The 12,819-nt window shown below is 37.6% G+C and overlaps 2 protein-coding genes across 3 annotated transcripts in view; one reads left to right on the plus strand and one right to left on the minus strand.

Moving 5' to 3' along the window:
- Positions 1 to 478: 478 nt before the first annotated feature.
- Positions 479 to 7,130, minus strand: LOC140744154 (fatty acid-binding protein, liver-like). 2 transcript variants are annotated; one of them, XM_073075635.1, is made up of 4 exons: positions 3,981 to 4,075; positions 2,975 to 3,144; positions 2,447 to 2,560; positions 479 to 668 (listed from the first exon to the last, which is right to left on the minus strand). In XM_073075635.1, the coding sequence occupies exons 1-4, from the start codon at positions 4,048 to 4,050 to the stop codon at positions 609 to 611; spliced, it is 414 nt and encodes a 137-aa protein (XP_072931736.1). In that variant the 5' UTR covers positions 4,051 to 4,075; the 3' UTR covers positions 479 to 608. The 2 variants fall into 2 exon arrangements, with proteins under 2 accessions (XP_072931736.1, XP_072931737.1); XM_073075636.1 differs by lacking the exon at positions 3,981 to 4,075 and adding an exon at positions 6,908 to 7,130 and having other exon boundaries at positions 490 to 668.
- LOC140744152 (uncharacterized) overlaps positions 6,991 to 12,819 on the plus strand; it is a 47,812-nt gene continuing 41,983 nt past the window's right edge. The window contains exon 1 of the mRNA XM_073075632.1: positions 6,991 to 7,472. Within this exon, the coding sequence (XP_072931733.1) occupies positions 7,236 to 7,472 (237 nt within the window). The 5' untranslated portion in view covers positions 6,991 to 7,235. The remainder of the gene's footprint in view (positions 7,473 to 12,819) is intronic.

A 12,819-nucleotide genomic window follows, 5' to 3' on the forward strand; every position in this document is an offset into this window, starting at 1 on the left:
GAGGTGACTAAAAGGGGGCTTCCGGGGTTGCGGGCGGCAAGAGTGGGAGCTCGAACCGTCCAGCAAGCGACCCCGGGAAGGACGGCGGTATGTGCCGTCGCATACCGTCGTAAACACTACATGGTGTGGGAGGAGCGAAAACTGCTCCCCCAGGGTAGAGCCCGATCTGGGCATAGCGCTTGGAGGGCTCCGGTTCCGTCGGAGATCCCGGAGTTCTCCAACAAGCGTTGAGGTGTACCACATAACCCGGCGTCGCTCCCACGCCGTCGGGTACCTTTTGAAGGTTTCCCCCTCGAGAAAAAAAAAGGATAAAAGAGCCAACGGAAGAGAAAAGAGAATGAGAAAGTTGGAACTCCTCTTGAATCTATATTTTTCCTACATTTTTCATAGAACTGCATAATGCTCCTGTTATAGGATAGAAATATAGGTGGTAGGTACCTATGTGGTAGTGGTGTAGGATAATTTCGAAAAACTAAAACATCGACAAGAAGTTAGAACTGTTATAAGAAAATTGAAATAAAAATTCTTAAGAGAATTAAATAGCTTAATTTATTTAATATTTACAACAAAATCCCATTAGCCCTGTCAAATAGGGCAGCCAGGTAAGTTCATTCAACCGCTTCGTAGTATATGGTCGCTTGAACATCCGTGTCGTCCATTCTTACGATCTGAAACAAGTCATTTTAATATAATAGTAATCATTGATAATATTATTATTTATTCATTAGGGCGTTTTCCTGCCGCGCGTTTTATTATCAAACGAGCTTTTGCCCGCGGCTTCGCTCGCGTTACAAAGTAATATTTCCATCCCCTATTTTATCCCTTTGGGGGTAGAATTGATCAAAATCCTTTCTTAGCGGATGCCTACGTCATAACATCTACCTTCATGCCAAATTTCAGCCCGATCCGTCTAGTGGTTTGGGCTGTGCGTTGATAGATATGTCAGTCAGTCACCTTTGAGTTATATATATTTAGATGTATTTATTAAATGTGAAAATATCACACAGAAAAATAAAAATAAATGAAATGTTTTATAAATATATGTGTTCCTGTTATAGTGGTTTTGTTGTGAAATCAAGCTTTTATACTATTTCAGGAAAACTGTTACATAATCAAATTTCTAACAACTAGGCACTTTTATTCTATGCACTACGTACTATGCACTTTTTTGAAGAGCCTCGTGTCAGACCGAAGGAACTTTACATTTATCCTTTCATAATATCGTTGAAATACTCTCAATGGCTTAAGATATTGTCGAGTATTTGCCGAACATATTTAAAAATAACAGCAACACCACGAATTGACAAGTTCTTTATTTGGAAGTAGATTAAAATACGGATACTGATAGGCGTGTGCGTAAATAGATAGTACTTATTATGGCGTTGTCAGACTTTGGACTGTTGATCACTGCATTCACGTGGGTTTATCCGGATTTTATTACAAGGTCGTATATTGAAAGAAAGATAGAAAGAAAGAAACATTTTTATTCGGATAAATTGCAACACAAATAAAATATAACGGAAAGACAAAAAAAAATAACATAAAAAAGAAAAAAAAAACATCAACAAAAGGACAATAGAAATGTACATTCAATTTTTACTATAATATGTGTTGCAACGACCGAAAAGGGACAAACTCAGCTGCCACGTGCAGGTAAACTGAGTCATGGCGCTGATTTTCATATTGTATATGTGTTTGTTTTTATAACGCTGAAATTGCATAAGATGACGCAGGTTCTGATGGTAAATGATGACCGCCACTACATTTGTAACTAACTTCATATGGAACAGGGTTTCGCTTGATGCCGAACACAGATGCATGGCATACATGGTATTGCAACTAAAGTACCTAGCTGTAAGTCAGCTGATATCTACATCCTTCCGTAGAAAAGCTAGGATTTCTTCTTAGTAGAAAAAGTTTTGCTGGTGCTATCGGGGACTAAGCAATGATAGCCTAGTGGTTAAGAAACGCGGCTTCTCGATCGAGGGGTCCGAGGTTCAAATCCCAGGCACGCACCTCTGATTTTCGAAAATTATGTGCGTATTACAAATTAATTATCACTTCCTTAAACGGTGGAGGAAAACATCGTGAGGAAACCTGCATACCTGAGAGATTTATAAGAAATCTCAAAGGTATGCGAAGTCTACCAATACGTACTTGGCCAGCGCGGTGGACTATGGCCTAATCCTTCTCATTATGAGAGGAAACCCTTGCCCAGCAGTGGGACGTTAATGGGTTGACGATGATGATGATGATGATCGGGGAGGTACTAGGTAATACTTGTTATATGAGTATAGTCCGCGCCAAACTGTTAGTCCGCTCTGAAGTTGTTGCGACCAGGTGTAGTCATACAATTTGCTATGGCGACGCGATTCGTTTCTATATTTAGAGCGGACTATCAGTTTTACGCGGACTATACGTAACTATAAAATTTAAAATTTCTTACCATTTTGGCTTCATTTCCGTAGAATTCCCTTGAGAAGTAAACTAATTTTCCATCTGGCATCGTTATCTTTTGGTTCAATACGTTATCACTTGGTTTTGTGAACACTACTTTTACCTAAACACAAAGGATATAATTATAACAATAATTTAACACAAGGGACTTATAACAATAATTTAAATAGTTTTTATCTGTAACTAAATAATAATAAATATAGTTTTAAAACTAAAAACCAGGCTAAAATCGCACAAGGAAAATCGTTAATCCTTATTCCTGATGATCCTGATTAGGGGAATGGGATAATATTATTAAAATCATGTATTGTCATCGGTTCTTGATAATAGTTCAAAATTTTAAATTAATTCAAACCGTTCAAAGTGGGATAAACTCGAGTTCAAAAATTCCGTTACATACATACAGGTCAAGCTAATAAAAGCGTGGTAAAAAAGGATTGTCATTTACTAGGCCCAGTTTATTTACAGTGTAACACCCGTTCATTTTTAGACTATCACTATTTAAAAATATAGATACCTTTTCCCCATCTCGCCTTTCCACTTCTTTCTCCTCGCCGAGGGTGAAGTTGAAGGACATATGCCGGCCTTCCGCCTCCAGGGTGAAGTTGAAGGTCGTGTCGTCCAGCTTCGTGTAACCGAAGATCGGTGAGGCTTTCTCCAGGGTCCGCATTAGTTCATTGTTCGTATCTTGAAATGGCGATAAAGACAGTAATAATTAGGGTAATTAATTAGTATACACCAATTATTACTAATCTATCTATCTAAGGTTTTAGTTATCAACGATCGAATTTTGTACAATTGTTGCCAATCTAAAGAATCAAATTTCCAGCTATGTTAGACAAAAATGCGCAATGAGTCCCAGGTTAATTTCCCAGCGGATTATACTTTGTTATAATCACTCCGGACCAAGTCCTGTTGTCTGGTTACAGTTGTACAGATTGTACTGGGCTCCAAATGGATCACAAGTCTTATCTTTTTTTTGTGGGGAAACCCTTCATGGGTTCCTCTCAGCTGCGGAGCAGTGGAGAGGATATGCCGGACTCTTACCGGCTAAAACCCCACGGTGTTCCTCTGAACGCCCTTCGTCGGGACCACGGGTACGCTAATAGCACTGGTCCGCGGTCCCGACGGCGTTTGCCCGCGTCCGGGTTCGTCTCGGTCTTATCTGAGATCGCTCAATTACATATTCTTTTGCACAAACATTAATCAGAGACAAATACGGCGATGTAGCATCCGCACACTAAGAATATTTCTTCCATCTTTCAACACTACTTCGACATACACCACATAAAACAGTAAAACTAAACTGTTTCTAATACTAACTAACCACATACATCGTATACATATACATCGAAACTAAACTTCCTAATATTTAATTGTTGTCAAACACACGCACACACTAACAAAACTAATAACATTCCTTAATTCACTGTGTGAATCACTATCAACAATTATCAAAAAACAGATAAGAATCCCCAAACCACATTGTTCGCAAAACACTCGTAAAAATATCAAAAACTCACTTGTGGCATTAAGAAATTCCTCCAAATTCTCGTGTCGGGTTCGTTTGTACCGTTTCCCTGAAAACGACATGGCTGACCCGCCTGTTATACTCAAAAACCCACAAAATGGTTCCAGTTATCTACAATCTGCATTATTATGTGGGACGGCGATAAGATTTTCCAAATCGCCTCGTCACTATTACGTTTCGCATAAAAATATCTCTTTATCAATAGGTACGGCAGTCCTTAGATGGAGATTATATTTTATCTGTTATTATATTGTGTCTGTACCTATACCTATTTACTCGACGATCGTTAGTGTGAAGTTTGACGTCGATTCTACAGATCGATTTTAAAAAAATATGTGCTTGGGAGTAATTTATTACTACTCGTAAATTTTATAGAAAACATCTTGTAAGAATCTACACGTTTTAGAGATGTTTATTATTCATATTACTCGAACCTATGATGACAAATCCGCATTATTGAAGGACAAAGATGAGATATAGAGTCCTACCTGACACCGACCACAGTTGCTACCCCTGAGGACTATATTGCGACACCTCGGATAAGTATGTATTTCTTGCCACGTCTCAAAGCGGAACACAGCAGCGCTAACCCTGCTGTTATGAGGCAAAAATAGGCTTGGCAGTGGTAACTCCGGAGTCCAATCGCAAAGGATTCTACTACTTTAAATTTATTTGGCGTATTTTTTATTTTATCTGTATTTTTTTGGCTACAGTCATCCATTGTTGAGTACAGCACCTTTACCATGAGTTTTTACGTTTTGACAAGTATGACTGTTTTGGTATTTGTTTACGTATTATCTCATACAATTTCCAAGTTCTGACACAATCCGCTAGGGGCGCTGATTGGAAATTATATGGGCAAATACGTAAACAAATACTAAAACAGTCATATTTGTCAAAACGTCAAACTCGTGGTAAGGGTACAGACAGTAGTGACATCACATTCGTAATAAACTACGAATGATCTAATAAAATGTATAATATATGTAACTCTTGTTACAGTTTGTCCGTCCTGCAAGCCTCGGTGCGTTTCGTACCTGTCAGACGAATGTCACGGCCGTGATCTATCGATCTAATGCACGCGTGAGTACAGTCGGCAACACAATGCTTGTAATATTGTACAGTTAGTCTTTCATTAGTTGCTCACATACGTGCCCACTTAATGGTAAGCCCGAATTTATTCATATCTTGTCTCATATAATGTTCTCTCTATAGAAAATTAGTAGTTCTATATATATATTTTTTTATAATATAGGGGTAGCAAACGGTCATGCAGTCCACCTGATTGTAAGTGGCTACTGCCGCCCACGGACATTTATAATCAACCCCAGATAGGATTAGATATTCCTACCTGAGGTCGGCCACAGATGCGCCGCTACCCCTGAGGACTAAGCTGGAACGCCTCCGAAAAGTCTGTCTCCCTTACCACACCCTTCAATACGGAACACAGCAGCGCCTAACACTGCTGTTATTAGGTAGAAATAGGTGTGGCGGTTGTGCCGCCGGAGTCGAACCACAAAGGGTTCTACCACCTTCAAACTCCTCTTAATGGTAAGCCCGAATTTCTTTCATATCTTGTCTCGTATTATGTTCTCTTTATAGAAAATTAGTAGTTCTATATAATGCTGATCACAGATGCGTTGCCATTCTTGAGGACTAAGATAGTCCAATCATATTTGAAGGTGGTGGAACCCTTTGTGGTTCCACTCCGGCGGCACCACCGCCACACCTATTTCTGCCTCATAACAGCAGTGTTAAGCGCTGCTGTGTTCTGGTTTGAAGGGTGTGGTAAGGGAGACATACTTTTCCGAGGCGTTCCAGCTTAGTCCTCAGGAGTAGCGGCGCATCTGTGGCCGACCTCAGGTGGGAATATCTAATCCTATCTGGGGTTGATTACAGATGTCCATGGGCGGCAGTAGCCACCTACCATCAGGTGGACTGTATGCTCGTCTGCTACTCCTATATTATAAAAAAAATAGGTTAGCTGGTATCCTACAATACCAGGCAGTGTACCTCCTCGGCGACACGTACTGACTCTAATATCTTTAGTTGCAAAAAATAATAAACGTTTTCTACATACATCCACCACCACCATCATCAACCCATTATTGTCCCACTGCTGGGCACGGGTCTCCTCTCAGAATGAGAAGGATTAGGCCATAGTCCACCGCGCTGGCCAAGTGCGTAGACTTCACATACCTTTGAGATTTTTTTTTATAAATCTCTCAGGTATGCAGGTTTCACGATGTTTTTCCTTCACCGTTTTAGCAAGTGATCATTAATTTCTAATACGCACACAATTTCGAAAAATCAGAGGTACGTGCCTGGGATTTGAACCTCGGACCCCTCGATCGAGAGGCCGAGTTTCTTAACCACTAGGCTATCACTGCCTTCTACATACATAGCCTACAATTATTATCCGTATCATGGGCGCTTTGGACTTAAGACATGATTCGATATAGGTATAACCATGTGCTTGAACTCTATTTTTTACCTAATTCTCAATTTGATTCACAAAATGTCTTTTCTGAGATTTGATTTGCTAATCCTTATTAGTGGAAGGTTTTAAAGTAAATTAAATTTCTGTACACATAGCGTAATTTTTTCCGGTATCAGTAAAATAACTAAAATGGAATGTAAAATAATTATTTATATCCCATTTAACCTTGTATGTAGATACATTTCTCTTTGCATTTTTTCTGAGAAACTAAACCAATGTAACAACAATTTGCATAAACATGCCTGAGAATAAAAGAGCCTTAAAACTATTTCGATGTAAATGATGTAAAAATTCCCGCAGCGCTTCATTCTGCAAATTCCTCACGCACTTAATTACCGCGTTAATTAGCCGAGTCTATCAAGCGTCTAGGATACCGGATCTAACATCCGATCGCTTTGACTCGCGCAGGATATTTATACCTGTGTTCCGGTTGAGTAGCTATCGCCATGTAACTGTTTTAACAGCAAGGTGCCTCAGTTTCAGTTTCATCCACTGAGCGGCGGCACGTTTCATGGGATTGCGACATGGCATTACGTATCGAGAATGACATGTAAAAGCATTCTTGACACTGGCTCGAGCTCCAGTTACGAGTTACGGTGAGCGCGCGACCTTGCTGCGCACCACCAGGGCGGGGGCGCCTATGACTGCGGCCGGCCGCGACGGCCCCGGCACTCGTACTACGGTAACCAACCGACCAACGCGCTTCCAACCCAAATTCGAACGGAGATGACAGATTGATTTTTTACGATGTGGTTCTGGTTTCTATGCGTGGCTGCGGCCGCGTACTCCGTGGACGGAGCTGGCCCCGGCGCCGCCCGCCTCGTCTGCTACGTGGAAAGCGCGCGCGCATCCGACTTCGCCGAGTGCACTCATCTTGTTTACACGGGCGACGCGAGAGGAGACAAACTCGACTCTCTCCTCAAGGAATACCGCAAGAACAACCCCAAACTCAAAATTGTGCTCAGAGTCTCCGAAAATGATAAGGTAAGTCCTATTTTAACTAATCTATTTCTGTTTCCAAATATCTGTCAATTGCCGTTATAAAGACATTATTCTTAATTAAAATGATACAAGGAAGTAATAAAGTAATCCTGCAGTTATATCGAGGTTGATGTTAGGTATATTAAATAATATTTAAATGCCAATCTAGTCAAATGTCAAATACAGATATGTATTAATCTCATTCTCGTGCGACCAATTTTTATACGTATAAGGAGTTTTATTAAACTAGAACAACTGTGATTTAGCATATTAGGTAACATAATATAAATATATGCAATTATTACTATTACATAGGTGCATTAAATTATTCTAAAGAATTGAAAATCTCTTGCTTAAATGTGGACTTTAAAATAAGAGATTATTATTATTAAATGTTTATAAAACTTATGCTTACGGATAAGTAAGCTCTACAAAATATTATTTTTTGTCAGGGACTCTACATTTTATGTATACATAGAATCAAATGTAGCATAGTATATGTTAGCATAGACATTTTTGCGTATAACTTCTGTCAAAATTGGGCTAAACTTTTATTTTTGAGGGTTTTTTTAGCCTGTAGATGGACAAAAATTAATAAGAAATCTAGTTTTTTAATGATTTGTTATGGTGATCAAATATGCAAATTAGCTTAGAAACTTGAGAATGATTAAAAATTATGTCATTTCATACTTTAAATTTCCGTCGTAAATGATGTAAAAAGATAATATACTGCGTGCACTGAGATTTTCATGGGTGTAAAATAAATTGTCCACTATTTCTAAATAATAATATTATATTTTATTAAAGTATATTACACTTTTAACACATCATGAATTTGCAATGCCATAGGTACCAATTAAACAGGGTGTCTGATCATTGTGTCAGGGTCTTCAATTGCTAATGTTTTCGACAAATTGACGATTTTTTTCATTTATCAGCGACTGCAGAATTTCACTTAGTACCCTATTATTATCTAAGTACCATATTTTTTTTTATCAATCCTTAATTTTCCATTACACAATCTTGATACAACCTGCACACATAATATCTGTCAGTCGGCATTACCATACATCTGTTAATTTGAGGTCCTAATTCCGTGTTGTTAAAGAAAGTTCGGCCAAACTAATTCTTCTTTGTTGCTTACGTTGTAATGCTAATCACTGACGAGGTGCTCTTACGTAAAACAGATGAGTAGCTAGAATGAATTAGTTAAGCGTTATTGGTAAAGTGTCAAAACTGTTTTGTCCCGATATAGCGTGAAGACGTAATAAACAAAATATGTTACTAGGCCTTTTGAATATGTTTTCTTTGGTTATGAAAGATTTTTTTGTTTAGGTTTCTCTAGACACCGATAGGGGAATTAGGTGTGTTTGTAACTAGGAAAGTAATTTTGGATTTGCGATCAAGTAATCAAGTCGTAGAAGTCTACTGTTCAAGATAGGCCATTAAACAAACAATTATCATTGTACTTTACTATAGGTATGGGTGACTGTAGTAAATGACTCATCAGTACAAAGGTCCTGCTGCTGACATCGCCTGGATTAAATTAGTCCTTAGATATTTGAAGGCACCCATGGGATGAGAGGGAGTATTTTTATATTAAAATGATTGAATAATATTATGATTTCCTTTATATAGTAAATACAACTCATACACCTTATAAACATTTGTTAAAATCTCAAAAAATTAAAGAGTATTACAATATCGTCATATGATGTCGTAATATAATGTCAGCTTACCCCTGAGGACTAAGAATATTTCATGTTTATGTCCCTTCCTTACAAACCCTTCAAACCACAAAATAGCATCGCTTAACACTGTCATTACAAGGCAGAAATAGGTGTCGCGAACTGATGGTAGTCAATGTAAGTGAAACTTAAAGAGATCTACCACCTTTAAATATATATGTGCAGAGTAATAGTCATAATATCTAACAGTTCCTACCATAGTTTCAACAGTGGCAGAATTGAGCCATCAGAAATAAAAGTAGTCATTACATCCTCTGCTACTTTCATACCGCGAAATAACATTTAATAACTACTGATTATTTTACTTTTAGGAATCAATTATATAAGAAGCATAGCTCTACATAATCGTAGCTATTCTTTGCATGTTTGTATATTATTAGCCATATAGGAAAAGGAAACAGTAATGGGTAATTGGTCCGGTAATGGGTAATTGTATCGACGTATCGCGTGATATTATGTTAAGTGACGATATCATGCCATATGTCATGTATCGGTCCTTATTAAACTTGTTCCGAATACATACAGACATACATATCGACTGCGACATTTATGATAATGTGGTGCGTACGTCCGTTAATAGTGTTAACCAATTTTAGTCTACGACATTTTGAAATTTGAAAATTTAGGTAGTCAAAAGTCGTCATATTTTGATCTCGGGTAGACATTGATTAAGATCGATTATTAGGCGTCAAACATTATGTATGGTTTTGACATGACATACAGTGTTAGATAAGTCGTTTGTAATTTGGCTTCTAAATCCCCCTGATTTAGAAGTCCAAAGTTTGATTCCCGAGCACGCACTTTTGGATCCGTTCAACATCACAATTTTAAACCACATCCTGAGGAAAGGTCTTAATAGGTCTGAGAGTTTTTTTTTTAAATAAACATGATAAATGTGCGGATTGGCGTAAACATTTTTCATTCTTTGCCCAGCAGTGCAGTAATGATTTTTTATAATATAAGAGTAGTAGACGAGCATGCACATTTTACCTGATGGTAAGTTGCTACTGCCGCCCAGGGACATCTGTAATCAACCCCAGATAAAATTAGATTCTTACCAGAGGTTGGACACACATGCGCCGCTACCCCTGAGGACTAGCTGGAATGCCTCGGAAAAGTACTACTACACGTACGTACGTTGTTATTAGTCAGAAATAGGTGTGGCGGTGGTGCCGCCAGAGTCGAACAACAGAGGGTTCCACGACCTTAAAGCTTTATTATTGCTGGCTGTCACAGACATTATTTTTGGTTTTCAAGTGTCGACAGCTCAAACTAAAATTACGTAAACAAGTGAAAACATTTCGCATTTCGTATTGAGAGCGCCTCTCGTGCGAATAATTCGAAATTGTTTTGAAAAGGGTCATGTAGGGTTACCAACTGCTTGCGAGAGTCCTGTAATTTTTAATTTTGGAGAATGATAAAAAATGTTTTAGCTAACAAATATGCTTACTAATTTTCTGGCTAGAGAGCAGAATGAATGATATAACAACCTGTAAAAAAACTGTGTGGAAAGTTTTGAGAATTTACAAGTAAAATTTTCAGTAAAATTTTTAATAAGAATTTACTAAAAAAAAATTAAATTTTAATAACATTAGTTACATCAACAGACATTTTCGTTTTACTGAAATAATAAAAGTAAAGCAAATGTTGTTTTTTTTTTTCAAATATCTTTTGAACAATTGGCAACCCTAGTCTTGAAACTCATGTTTCAACACTAAGGGCTCGCCCAGCACGAATGTGCCAAGTTGCTCCTAATAACGTGTTTCGGCTCATTAACTCGTCCACTTCCAGTTTCGACACTCCTACGGTCAGTCCTCGTGACGTCACACCAGGTTCTCACAATTAAATGTTGAAGTGTAATGTATGTTTCAACATCAACCCATTACTTTTCCATACGGGTTTTTCAGAATGAGAAAAATTAGGCCGTAGTCTACCGGTGGCTACCCTTTTTATTTGTTTAATGTCACTGAATGCAAATGTAGGAATGCAGATTTCACCATGATTCCTTCACCCTTAAACGTGATACATAGTTTCTTATACCCACATAACTTTCAAAAATCCGAGCTGACTGATATTTGAACCTCCGAGGTTCAAACCTCAGGCACCTCTGATTTTTGCATAGACTTAGACTTTTTTCGCTATGCTATATCTATGGATTTTTGATTGAGAGCCCCAGTTTCAATCATAAGGCTATCACTGCTTTTGTTATATCCTATGTTTCTCAAACAGGTTACTAAACAGTTGCGTAAAAATAAATCAGCTTTTTATAATTTTTGGTACGAATAATTGTTGAATTTATATATACTTGACCCGCATGGCACTGCGGTCCGGGTTGGATCCCCGGCCACACAGTAATCTAAATGCTGAATAAGCACAAAATATATTTGTTTCGCAAAGCACAGTCAGGAACACACGTGTTTTACGTTGTGAAAACTACAATTTCGCGTTTATATAACAATATAAAACTTAAAATGGCGTGAAGTAAGCTATGAGTAATGTTAGAAACTAACACATACGCTATAACGAGAGGTATTGCTCGTATTGCCCATATACACTAAGATTTATTAGCTAACTTGGCAAAAACTACCATGCCCGCTAAAATTTAAAATCGTGTCTTACCGTACGTGGAAAGCCACTACCCTAATTGACACATTTAGAAGAAATATCGGAGCGTTGGTAATGTTTGATTTTTATCACCTCTATGTGTACATTTTCTTGAATACCTTGTGTACAAACATTGAATAAAAATGGTACCTACACTATAATCACCGTGAGTAAAGTTAAATATATAAAATAACTCATATTTATTTAACCGTAAGTATACTTTAAACTTGCCAAATAGGCCAAATCCCAGAGTCCAAAATCCAAAAACTTATCATTTTTGATGACGAGTGCTAAGCATAACATTTTCTGTTATGCTATTGAATTCTGATAAGCATATTGAATATTGATATATTCAACAGACAAAAGTCTCCAATATCATCAGTATCCAAATAAAAATAAATAAAGTAGTGTGTCATTAGGGACATCAAATATTCAAATAATAGTTTAAAAATTGCGGTTCTGATGGGAACAAAGGAACAGCGGTCTCGTGAAAATCCGAAGTATGTTTTACATGTCATACGACAGAGATGTCGTAATTTGAAAGAAAAATCGTAATAATTCAGCCCCCCATCCAACTTCCTACCGCGCCCAAAGTTGCTCAACTTTATAGATGCTTACACACTAACCGCGGGATTAGCGCACTTCATTTGTGTACATTAATAAAACAGATATTAAAATGTTAATATGGATGTTAAGATTTCGCAGTCAATGGCGCAAATGTCCGGACATTCGGGAAGTGGCGTTTCTTCATATTTATGTCGTTATGTCTTCTTTAATTCAGATTACAGGTATTCATTAATATCCGTTACGCCCTTACAACACTTTAATGTTGTATACGATTTTTTTATGGGTTTACCTAATACTAATGTGTAAGGAAAGTAACATAGACGAAATGTTAGGAGTTAATCAAACTGACTTATAAAACAATTTTAATCAATCATTTATTTACAAATTAAAAATCTTGAATAGATGCTAAAGCATCTATATTGTTTTTAACT

Source organism: Epargyreus clarus, unplaced genomic scaffold (assembly GCF_041222505.1).
Source record: "Epargyreus clarus isolate Ecla_fem2 unplaced genomic scaffold, WU_Ecla_fem_2.2 ptg000008l, whole genome shotgun sequence".
Taxonomy (NCBI): domain Eukaryota; kingdom Metazoa; phylum Arthropoda; class Insecta; order Lepidoptera; family Hesperiidae; genus Epargyreus; species Epargyreus clarus.